The sequence below is a fragment of the Vespa velutina genome, chromosome 13 (genome assembly GCF_912470025.1).
Source record: "Vespa velutina chromosome 13, iVesVel2.1, whole genome shotgun sequence".
NCBI lineage: Eukaryota > Metazoa > Arthropoda > Insecta > Hymenoptera > Vespidae > Vespa > Vespa velutina.
Genome location: NC_062200.1, coordinates 2,659,825 through 2,672,324, shown reverse-complemented (window position 1 = coordinate 2,672,324; position 12,500 = coordinate 2,659,825). Strand labels below are relative to the sequence as shown.

The 12,500-nt window shown below is 30.3% G+C and overlaps 1 protein-coding gene across 9 annotated transcripts in view; it reads left to right on the top strand.

Annotated features, from left to right (window-relative positions):
- Window positions 1-12,500, top strand: part of LOC124953704 (synaptic vesicle glycoprotein 2B-like) — a 25,790-nt gene that overhangs the window by 12,067 nt on the left and 1,223 nt on the right. For 2 of the 9 annotated variants that reach the window (XM_047505498.1, XM_047505496.1), the window contains 11 exons: window positions 4,103-4,289; window positions 4,467-4,520; window positions 4,936-5,097; window positions 5,574-5,736; window positions 6,241-6,362; window positions 6,673-6,911; window positions 9,171-9,334; window positions 9,723-9,900; window positions 10,232-10,349; window positions 11,172-11,331; window positions 12,073-12,200. In XM_047505498.1, coding sequence (XP_047361454.1) covers window positions 4,244-4,289; window positions 4,467-4,520; window positions 4,936-5,097; window positions 5,574-5,736; window positions 6,241-6,362; window positions 6,673-6,911; window positions 9,171-9,334; window positions 9,723-9,900; window positions 10,232-10,349; window positions 11,172-11,331; window positions 12,073-12,200 — 1,534 coding nt within the window. In that variant the 5' untranslated portion in view covers window positions 4,103-4,243. Of the gene's footprint in view, window positions 1-2,442; window positions 2,464-2,495; window positions 3,651-4,102; window positions 4,290-4,466; window positions 4,521-4,935; window positions 5,098-5,573; window positions 5,737-6,181; window positions 6,363-6,672; window positions 6,912-9,170; window positions 9,335-9,722; window positions 9,901-10,231; window positions 10,350-11,171; window positions 11,332-12,072; window positions 12,201-12,500 lie in introns of those variants that run through there. The other 7 variants (XM_047505499.1, XM_047505500.1, XM_047505497.1 and 4 more) reach the window with 7 other exon arrangements.

Genomic DNA, 12,500 nt, shown 5'->3' with positions numbered 1-12,500 from the left:
AAAGAGTGAAAGAATGAGAGAGAAAGAGAGAGAGAAAGAGAGAAGATATTGTTTAAAAAAAAAAAATGTAAGTACATTTAATTTTAAATAATAGATATGTAACAGCCAAATCTAATTATATCTATAAACCCTGATGCAACTTCTTCTTCAACTGTTTCACTTGCGTTTATATATAATTAGGATTATATATATGTATATATATATATTTAGTTCACGAATCTATAACTTAAAATTAAAGGTACTTGTAATTTTTTGAGATATATATATATATATACATTTTTTTTTTCATGATATTTTATCTTCCTAAATAGTCCCTTTTCAATCGAAGATATTCGACCAAGTTGTAAACTATTAACGCCTTATACTTCTTTTTTTTTTTCTTGTTACCTTCAAAAAAGATTTTTTTATTCTTTTTTTTTTTTTTTTTTTTTTACTCAGATCCGACGTCATTTAATTATACACTATCAGAACATTTTCTATTTGATAATATCAGTTATACACATAATTATCTCAAGTAAGAGTGTGCTCAGCCTACCATAAAAATTAATTCAAATCAGCCTGTTTAACGACCACTCCTATATACTCATTCAGATATATATATATATATATATATACATAAGGTTTGCCTCTAAACATATTTGCAATAAATATTATCGATATTCCACGGTATCACATTATTATACCATAATACTTATATATCGAAAGGTCGGTCTAGTTTTTTTTTCTTTTTTCTCTTTTTCTCTTTTCTCTTTTTTTTTTTTTTTTTTTTTTTTTACAATAAAAACTCCTCCGTGTTTGAAAATATTCTTACGTCGCAGAAAATTTTTTATCACTTCTAATAGTTTTATCCACAAATTATCCGTCGTGATAATTTCAATAATATTAAATTCAGTTTTTAGCGTATAGAAATGATGCTTTTAGATGGTTTATAACGATTGAAAGAGAAAGAGATAGGAGATAGAAGCAAAAGTCTGCCAAATGTACACGTTGAGAAGTGGAAACTGAGATGCCCAAGCTGTACCAGAAGCTCGTTCTCCTCCACTATCCGTGGAAATTGAATGGCACTCTCGTGTTCTTGTCAACTGGGTCAGGCACACTTTGGGCGCGTTGGTGAAAATGGGCCAAAGGCTACCTAACACCGAATCAAATATCCGTTTTCGTTTCTACTTTAAGCGAGAGAAAGAGCCATATATAGCCTTCTGAGGGGTGTCGAGCTTACTAAATTTATCTTCCTCTATTTTGCTCTTGCTCTTGCTCTCTCTCTCTCTCTCTCTCTCTCTCTCTCTCTCTCTGTCTCTCTTCAATTTGTTTTCGATACTAATTAACGCCTTCGATTCTTGTAAAATCACGAGACCAAGTTCGAAATTTCAAAGGAGATCAGCTCTTTCAGAAAATATTAATTTATCAATTAGACACGATTAATATTGACATCAGAATTAATAAAAATTACTTCGAGTTGGTTGATTGATCGATAAGAGGAAAAAATAAATGAAAAGAAAAAAAAAAAAAAAGAAAAAAAACAAATTTTCGAGACCAAAAGTATTTTTTTTTGGGGGATTATTTGCAAAAAAAAAAAAAAAAAAAAAAAAACAAAAGGAAAAAAAGAAAAAAGAAGTTAATGAGATAATGAGATAAAAGATCGATTGATATCAACCTATTTTGATTCTATTATATCATTTGTTCCATTTTAAACTTGAATAGACATTTGATATTGTTTTAATTAAAATTTTTATATGTATTGAAGTATATCCAAATATATATATATATATATATATATATATATATATATATATATATATAAAAAGAAATAAAAAAAGAGATAGGAAGTATCATACGATCTTATTATCAATCTCTATAAATCTATCGATTTATATCAATAATATTTATCAATTAACGATAGAAAAAGCAATATTATCCATATCTTGAAAGAGTGAAAGATAAATAGATAGGAAAAGTATAATGATTGATTGCAATATTCGAATGGATATGTCTAAGTAAATACGTATATTACGTTTCATTAGTTTTCTATAAAAAAAAGAAATTGATATGATGAAATTCAAATTTAAATGTTCTTTATTCACGCTATTATAAAAATATTTTTCTATTAAGTTCTATTAATTATCGGATATAGAGATTAATATTCAACACACACACACACACACACACAGACACACAGACACACAGACACACACAATTCAACGAATTAAATCGATTTGTTTAACGATAATAAACAGATAAGACATCAAACGGTAAAAATCTTTTAATCTTTTTTCAAAGTTCAACGCGACGTTAGCATCTCTCTCTCCTTCTTCTTTTCTCTTTCTCTCTCCCTCTCTCTCTCTCTCTCTCTCTCTCTCTCTCTCTCTCTCTCTCTCTGCCTTGGTTATTCGTTCACCGTGAGAAAACTTATCTTTCGCGCGAATCACTTTTTCAGTCCTTTCCGGAACGTTCAGATAGTCATACGTATGTATATACGTTGTGTACGTTTTATGTACGGTCTAACGTTCATCAATTCGTTCAAGCAACAAATATCACTTGAGAATTTCAAATTAATCTTAAATCATTCATATTTATTCCCTTATGATTATCATATCAGAGATAATCAACGTCGTATAAGTAACGATACTAATGGCATCATTATATATCACTGTTTACGGAAGTAAGAAGACTTTAATTAGAACTTTCAATGTGATAGAATATCTAATTTGAAAAGTTTTCTTATAGATTTAACGGTGCAAAATGAATATCTAAACAAAACTGGAAACGTGGGTAAAGTGTAAATCAAAACGTGACTATCCCACCCCACCCTTCCCCCCGTCCTCTTCCACTATAAGCTGATTTGACGTAATCGAAAAAGAAGAAACTATAAAGAACTTGAACGATCGCGCTTCTTCATTGGTCGAAATCATATTTATTGTAATACGATCACGTTTCGTATCATGGATATCTATTCTTTAAATTAAATCATTGTTTTTTTTTTTCCTCGAGATCGATGATATTTTATAATCAATAAACGTTGAATGCGTGCAGATTTATTGTGCGTATCCGTGTTTCTTACATTTGCCAGGCTAAGGTCATGCAAAAAAAAGAAAAAGAAAAAGAAAAAGAAAAAGAAAAAGAAAAAGAAAACGTAATAATCGTCGAGAAATATCTCTTACGGAAATTGTATTAAGCCTACCCATCTCCCCTTTACTTTCCCCCCCCCCTCCCTTCTCCCCCCTCTCCGCCCTATGTGCGCGTTCGATGACCTTGAACAAAACTATCGACTCTGGCGTAAGAAGAAAAAAGGAGGGAAATAAAAACGGCGAAGGGAGTGGGAGAAGGTGACGAAGAAAAAAAAAAAAAGAAAAAAGAGGAAAAAGTATTAAAAAGGAAAAAGAAAAAACTAGAAGAAAAAAGAAGAGAAAAGATATATGCATATATAAAATAAAAATTAACACGATAACGTACGAAACGCGACATTCCTTATCGAGCAGAGCGAGGGATTCCCTAACAACTGTTTTCGTATGGCCGTTCGGACGATTAGAAGCAGCTTGAGAAGCGTGCGTATCAATTGAATCGTTTGACCCGTTTTTATTGGCAAGTCGTAGGAACGTGCGTCGGTCGTGGACGGGACAGTTGCCAGTAAAAGCTCATTCGTCCGCTATCGAGTGTGTATTTATCTCCCTTTCTCTCTCTCTCTCTCTCACTCTCTCTCTCTCTCCTCTTTCTCTCTCTCTCTCTCTTTCTCTCTCTCTTTCTCTCTTTCTTTTTTTCTCGAGTTGGAGTGTCGCGCGAATCTTCGAAAAATGTGCTAGCCGCCTTCTAAAACACTTTCTAATAAAACAATCTTATTATTATACGAAAATTGGTGTGCGACGTTTTCAAAATTCTATCGAAAATATCGAACTTCGATTAACGTCGAGGAGCTCGTTTTTTCTTTTTTTCCCTTCGAATAGTTCGCGAAGTGTGACTTTTTTTTTTTTATTAATTCTCATCACGGATATATATATATATATATATATATATATATATATATATGTATATATATGTATGTATATATGCGAATGTGTATGTGTATATAAATAAATAAATATATATGTTTATGTGTGAATTTCTTCAGCTTGAAAATTTTTGTTCAACTTCGATCTACGTAAATATATTGATTTAAACGCGTGGAAGCGTTCGACAACGAGCGAACGACCTCTTCTTCATCGCAAACGTCATCTTCAAGTGAATCTTATTGTCTCCTTGATCTTTGGATATGGTCAAAGAAACATCAGAGGAGGATAAAATCTCAACAATAACCGGTGAGAAAGAAATAAAATATTCTACAAATATATATATATATGTGTGTGTGTATATGTACATTTATATGTACAATTTTTGATTGACATCAATATGTATTATATATTATGTGGCAAATTTTTTTCATACGATAGGAAAAAATTAAAAATTGATATTTCATTTTTTGTTTATTTTGATAGGTAATGTCAACGTCGATGAACCTGCCGAATATGAAAGAGCTATTTCGGTTACTGGTAGGTTTTTTTTTTTTTTTATCGAAAGACGTTCTTATTTCTTCTTCTTCTTCTTCTCCGTTTCTTTTCTTTTTTTCTATCTTTCATTTTTCATTTCTTTTTTTTTTCTTTTTTTTTTTTTTTTTTCTTTTTTCTTCTCTCTACACTTTGATTAATACGAAAAATAATTAATGAGATGCGTCGAATATTATATACATTAAAGATTATCAAAGAATTATCAATACAATATTTCTTTTCTTGGATTTCTTCACTCAGCTTTATCATATTTCAGATAAAAATTGCGTATATTTCCAAATAAATAATCTAATTCAAATATGGACTTTGAGTAATTGACCGAAAATATGTCTGAACGTACAACGACTTATTCTTACGTACGAATACAATCGCACAATCTTAATTAAAAAATAATTTTTAGGCTTTGGACTGTTCAACGTATTACTCTTCATGGCGGCATTGCCGATAGCATGGACCGGTGCCTTTGATACAACATCACCCGCATTTATTTTAGCATCTGCCGAATGCGACCTGCAACTTACATTTTTTCGAAAAGGACTACTCATTGCATTTCCCTTCATAGGTAAAAATGATTTTCTCTTTATTTTCTTTTTTCTTTTTTTTTTTCTTTTTTTGTTTTTCACTTTTTTATCTTCTTTCCTTTTCTCCGACAATTATTCACAGATCTTTCAAACTGCACTATCTATTTATCTATCTATCGTAATAATTTTGTCCAGAGAACACGTTGCTTGTCACTGATAACCAAAGTCGCATTATCATAAAATCTTTGAAATTGAATGATAACGTTTGATTTAAAAAACAAAAACAACAAAAAAAAAAAAGGAACAAGAGACAAAAATTATATCAGTTAAAAAAAAAAAAAATTAACAAACAAGTATGGAAAACAAAAAAAGAAAAGAAAAAAAAAAAAAAAAAAAACACACGCACACACTATGAAACTCGTTCCGTGATAAAAACACGGATTCGAAATTTGATTCTTGATCTTATGAAATAAAACAATTACAACTAAAACGATGTATTTGTTTGTCTTATCAATAGCAATGCTGGCCACTGCTTCGTTGTGGGATTACGTGACGATTTACGTAGGCAGAAGGACCTTGTTCGTTCTTGGCTTACTAGCGGATTCCATCCTAAATATACTAAGCACTGCTGTAGACTCGTATCACGTGTTCTTACTCATCAAATTTATCAGCGGTGTCATGTGAGTAAAGAACGAATGATATAGGATAGAAACGAAAAAAAGAGGAAAAAGAGAAAACAAAAAAAAAGAAGTAAAAAAAAGGAAGAAGAAAAACTAAAAGAGTGGTGAACAAAAAAAAAAAAAAAAAAAAAAAAAGAAAAAAAAAAAGGATAATTAACATGCAACACAAATGATTTACGTGTGCTATATTATTTCCTCGTTTAAAAGCTTAAAGAGAATAATTTTCTTATCTTATTTGATGTTACTATATCATAATTTGGAATTGACGTAACCATACTTTTACTTCTATAAGCGTACTCACGTATATACATATGTGCATATGCCTGTGCACGCTCGCGTCCACTTACATGCATCTATTATATTTCTCTTTATGACATATACATATATATATATATATATATATATATATATATATATGTATATATGTATATACACACACACATAGGCAGAAAGAGGGAGAGAGACAAACAAGCAAACACAAAGAGACACACATATAAATTCCAGAGCTGGCGGTCCACCCTCGATGGTGATGGGATACTTAACAGAATTTCACTCTGCAACATATAAACCACGTTTCGCCGCCTGGTCTGGTTTTCTGTTTTCCATGGCAACTATCGTACCAGCAGGTAGGAAACGATTCATACGTTGATATAATCGTACTGATGAGATTTGATTCAACGAAAAGTCATAATAACAAGAGAATATAAAATATTTTTTGTTTCTTTTATTCAATAACATTTAATTAATAATCAATTAAATATTAAAATATCAAAGCTTAAATAATCAAATACTCGTTGTAATAATATCCATTTGCACAAAATATAATATATATATATATATATATATATATATATATGTATATATGTATAGATATAATAAGACTATCTAGAGAAATTATATTCTATAATTATTAATAATAATTTATTTTCTTTATAGCTTTGGGCTTTACTATATTACCCTTAGAATGGGTAGTCGATGTATTTGGTAAAAGCTATAACAGCTGGCGAATTTATTTACTTCTTTGTTCAATACCACCTGTTCTTGGACTTGTTACTGCTAGCATGTTACCTGAAAGTCCAAAACATCTCATGGAAATTGGAAGGCAGGATGAGGCATTAAAATTATTTCGTAGAATGTACACCATGAACACAAGAAAACCGGCCGATACATTCTCGGTAAGGTTCGTAATTAATCGATATGTAGTAGTCGTTATATAGAGTGAGTCAATAATAATTACATGACATGATAATTATTCACATAATTATGTATATATATATACATATATATATATACATATATATATAGATCGATAAAAGAGGAAAAAAAAAGGCAAAAAGAAGAAGAAGAAAAACAAATAATGAACAATATATTATTACATATAAATCGTTTCTCTTTGTATATAAAAAAAAAATCAAACAGAAATAACCAGTCTGTTCTTATTAATGTTCTCTTTTTTTTTTTTTCTTTTTTTCTTAATCATTATTTCTTGAATTCTTACCATCCAACAAATTGTTATCGACTCACCCTGTATATCATTCTCCTATCATGTCGATCGGTTAATTAAAGACAAGTTTTAACGCGAAAGTTTCATCTAACGCACGTAACTTTTCTGAACCTTCGCTAAGATCGAATTTACGCGAACTGTTAACGTTGGAAACATAGCAAAAAGGATAGGTAGAAAAGTTTTCTTAGATTGAGGATCGTAAAAGTAATTATAACGGGTAGCGCTCTAACTCTTCTCTCGCGTTATAGTAAGGAAATAACTTTCTTTTCGATCCTTATCCTAGAAATTCTTTTTCTTTCTTTCTCTCATTCTTTTCTTTATTCCTTCCTTCCTTCTTCACTATTCCAAACCAATCAATGAGAGTTCAATCATTTTCCCTTTCGTGAATTTACACTATAAATCGTTCTGAAAATGGCTTGGTATGGATGGTTGGATGGATGGATGGATGGATAGATGGCTTCAACGTTAACTCATCATTCAACGTACGTCGTAATGAAGAACCATGATAATAGAGACTATTTTAACGACGTGGTTTAATCAATGCTCGTAAATTGCTGAATATTACGCTCTCATATCTCGTGGGACTCGTTTACGGCCAAACGATCGCGTTAATAATCAAAATTTCTGACATTCCTACTGACGAAACCTATACGAATATTTTAGCTATCGTCTGAATTTTCAGAACATTCTCTTTTCTCTCTCTCTCTCTCTCTCTCTCTCTCTCAAATTTATACTAAACTCAATTTGTAAACAACAATAGGTCGAATTAAAATACCACGTCCAACATGATACTCCTACCATACCGTATTCCAATGTTATTATTCATATTTAAAGATTGATGATTAATAATTAATTTATAATAATAATTAATTTATAATAATTAATCTATTACTTATAAATATAAGATGCTATATATCAATGCTGTATAATTCAAAAATGATAATAATAATAAGAAGAAGAAGAAGAAGGAAAATAGGAATCATAATAATAATATTTGGACAATAAATTAATAATTTATTGTCCAAAAATTCTTACTTCCAACAATTTTTTTTTCATGTAACTAACGTAACAGTAATGTCTATGAGTTAAAGATTTTTCTTTTCTTTCTATTTTATCATCATTTATGAATCAACATATGACAAATCGTTCGTTTAGAAAGGAAGGGTCAAAGAAAGAAAAAAGAGGAGAAGAAAAAGAAGAAGAAGGAAAAAAAAAAGCTAAATCAAAATAATTCCAACTAAGCTTACGTGTAATTCCCAGCCAATACTTTATGAGATTTTCTATCGTCGATGTATGTATATATATATATATATATATATATATATATATATATATATATGTAGGAATCAAGATTGATTACGTGACAAAGTCTTATCGGTCGTTAACTTGTCCGCAAGGTCAATCCCCCTATTGTAGAACGAAAATACGCGAGGAGTTCCTCTTTTCCTTCTTTTTCTTTTTTTTTTCTCATTTTTTTTTTTTTTTGTTTTTTTTTTTTCTCTAAATTCACCCTCTGATACTTTTAACAAACGGCCATGACAGAAGAAGAGAGAGAAAGAGAGAGAAAGAAAGAAAGAGAGAGAGATATCTTTGCACGTAGAAAACAAACGACACTTTTTATTTACGATACGTCCAGCAAAAGCACGTGAGAAAGGGATGCTTGGCCCGGGTTGGTTGGTTGGTTGGTTGGTTGGTTGGTTGGTATGGTACGGTAAAGGGTAGAAACGGTTGAGGGGGAGGGAATGGTAGGTTGCCGTCTGACTCGAGAAAACAGAGAAACGGCAAAATCGGATTTTCCAAGCGAATAGAACATTTAGATACCGGGACGGCGTGTTGGTAGCGTCGGATGTATAATTCACCTACGGGGAGGATTCTAGAGAGACCGTCGGCCTCTCGCATTGTTCTCTCCTCTTGCACGTTCGTTTTCCAGATAAAAGCTTTGGTCGTCCAGAAGACGCAATTATCACGGCCGACGTTAAGGGCGAGCCTCGAAAAAATGCGAATCGACCTTTACAACACTAAACTCTTGTTCTCGGCGCCTTATCTTCCAGCCTTCTCCTACGTAACTTTCCTACAATTTGGAAGTATGCTCGGGTAAGTAAAATCCAATGAGAAACCTTTTTTTCTTGACCCATATCGTTCACGTTATTTCTTCTTTCATTCTTTCTTTCTTTCTTTTTTTTTCTTTTTTTTTTTCTTTACTTTATTATAAGAATAATGATAATAATAATGATAATAATAATCATATCTATTCGTTAATAACAGCAACATTATCGATTAATACGTAAGATATAAACGTAAAGAAAAAAATATTAATTTTAATCGTGAATACTTTTTTGATATTATAAAACGTTTAATTCCTAAAGAAAGAGAAAGAGAAAGATATATATATATATATATATATATATATATATATATATAGTACAAATAAAATGCCTTGTTAATGTTATAAAGATCAATGTGTTTTGATATATTCTTTCAGTTTTAATACTATGAGATTATGGGTCCCACATATGTTCATGATTTTAAGTAACTACGATTACGAGCATTGGAAACCTGTCGGAAGAGCTCCAACGATATGTGAAATGTTGGATCGTCATGCCGCTAAACCAGGCAGATTATATTTAAACAATACAAACTTTGACGATGCATGCTTCGAGGTAGGTTCTTTATTTTTCCTCTTGATCGAGAAATGCATGATAATTATGAAAAAAAAAATATATATATATATATACACACTTTTTATTTTACACAAAGATATCACTGATCAACTGATAATAGACTTATTTATCTTCGTTAAATGACTCATATTCGTAATTAAAAATGCTTCATTAATAAAATAATATAATTGTTTTTGTATCATTATCTTTTATGTTTTCTTATTGTTTGACATATATATATATATATTTATTATATAATATTTTCTTCTTCTCTGATTTTCTTCTTTATTCTCTTCTCTTCTTCCTCTTCTTCTTCTTCTTCTATTCATAGTGGAAAATCAATCCTGTCGTTTATCAAAATTCAACGATAATTGCATCCTCCGCCGTTCTCTTCGGTTTCCTTATGGGATTTCTAATGACGACGAGATTACGAAAGCAAATGATATTATGTAAGTACTTTTTTCATATTTACTATAATTAGAAACTATATTATATCTCTTTGATAGATGAACGAAAGAATATATCCCAGTCACAGAATTATTAATAAAACGAGAAAATACTTATATTATTTAAAGTATAACGCAAGTGTTAAATTTTGAACGTAAAAGTTGATCTTTTGGATTTTCTTTTTCTTTCTTTCTTTCTTTCTTTTCTCTTTTTTTTTTTTTTTTTTTTTTCATAAATAATAACATATTATCTCAACAGAAAATTTTTCAATTTCATTTAATTCCATTAGAAAAGTATCTTCTATCAGGGAAAGAAATTGACTTGTATTATTAAAAGGATAAAAGAAAAAAAAAAAAAAAAAGAAAGAAAGAAATAAAAAAAAAAAGAAAAAGAAAAAGAACAGAAAAAAGGAAGGATAATATGCCTAACATATTACGACGTTTCATTTATTTTACTTTTATTATAATCATTTTGACTTTCGATACTCTTTCTCGTGTATCTATATAATCATATATTTATTAATTTATTTAATAATTATTTTACGTTCGATAAAAATAATATATCGTTATATTGATCGTCCGTTTAAAAAGGCCTATTAAAATTTCATTTAATTAAATTAGATATATCGATAAACGAACGATCACATTTGTTATAATTCATATTGATTAGAACGCCTGTGTCTATAATTCATATTGATTAGAACGCCAAAACATATAAGTAATACATATATACATATATAATTAATGATTTCATTATGAAGGACAATGACGAATCGAATAACGTCTTGAATTTAATTCGTAGATTAACAGATACTAATGTTGCAGTTGCGGCCTTCCTGATATCGCTGGCAAGCAGTTTTGGAATAAATTGGGCACAGGCACCTCCCTATATGCTGACGTTAGCAGCCGCCGTTATCGTGACATCAAGAATAGCGAGTAATGTCGTTAACTCGGTGAATGCCGACGTTATTCCTATACCGTTAAGGTAATACCTCGTAAATAAAACTATAAACGTTTATTATAAAACCATTAACAATGTCTCAAACGATTCGATCAAGATCATCATCCCTCATCTTCATCTCAAATCCTTTTATTCGTCATTCTTACGAGAAAAATTAATTGCCCTTCGATATTTCGAGTAATTTGGGATTTCAAAAAAAAAAGAAAAAAAAAAAAAAGAAAGATATAAATAAGTGAACAAATAAACGAACGAACAAAATCTTTTCATATCAATTTCTATAAATACAATGTGCAGCAATTTGTTCATTCAATTATTCGTTTAAATTTTCATATCAGATCGGAACGTTTTTTTTTTTCTTTTTTTTTTTTTCTTTTTTTTCGAAATTTTAAACGAACTCTACGGAGACAGAAATTTCTTGATAAAAATAATAATTATACCTAGGAATATAAAATAAGTCTAATCGTTTTTACATATCTTTCTCTTGATCTCCCCTCCCCCTCCCCCCCCCTCCCACCGCCTTAGTATAAGAATATCTCTCTCTCTTGAGAGAGAGAGAGAGAGAGAAGGAGGAGATGGGGGTGAGAAAGATTTCATTTCTTTTTATCTCCTTTTTGTTTTTTTTTTTTTTTTACTCTTTCCTTCATTCTTTCGCTTTTCACTATCATGGGGGCAACATTCCACTGGTATAACGATAGATAAAAAGCCATTATAAATGCAAGAGGTTCGCGACGTGCTCCGTTAACCGAATGGTTGCATTAATTTAAGGGCCACAAGTATGAGTATCATCACGTCCTCCGGAAACTTAGGAGTCGCATTGGGGAATGTTATTTTCTCAGCACTTCTTGATTTCGAGTGTCTCGCAGGTTTCCTCGGTCTTGGCTGTTTTTTCATAAGTAAGTTAAATATCTATTCATTAAAAATATTTCTCTCCTTGTTTTTTCCCCCTCCCCCTCTCCCTGCCTTTATATCGATTAACACATTTTTTGATTCACATTAATCATTATTATTACGATCTTACTTTATTACGATCCTTCGATCGATAATAACGATTCAATTATAATAAATAATGTTAATAAAATATATTCTAATATATTTAACGTTTACGGTACATAATACATATAATGATAAATTTATAACGATTGAGAATCATTCGAATTTCCTTAAATTTTTTTTCTTCTCTTTTTTTTTTTTTT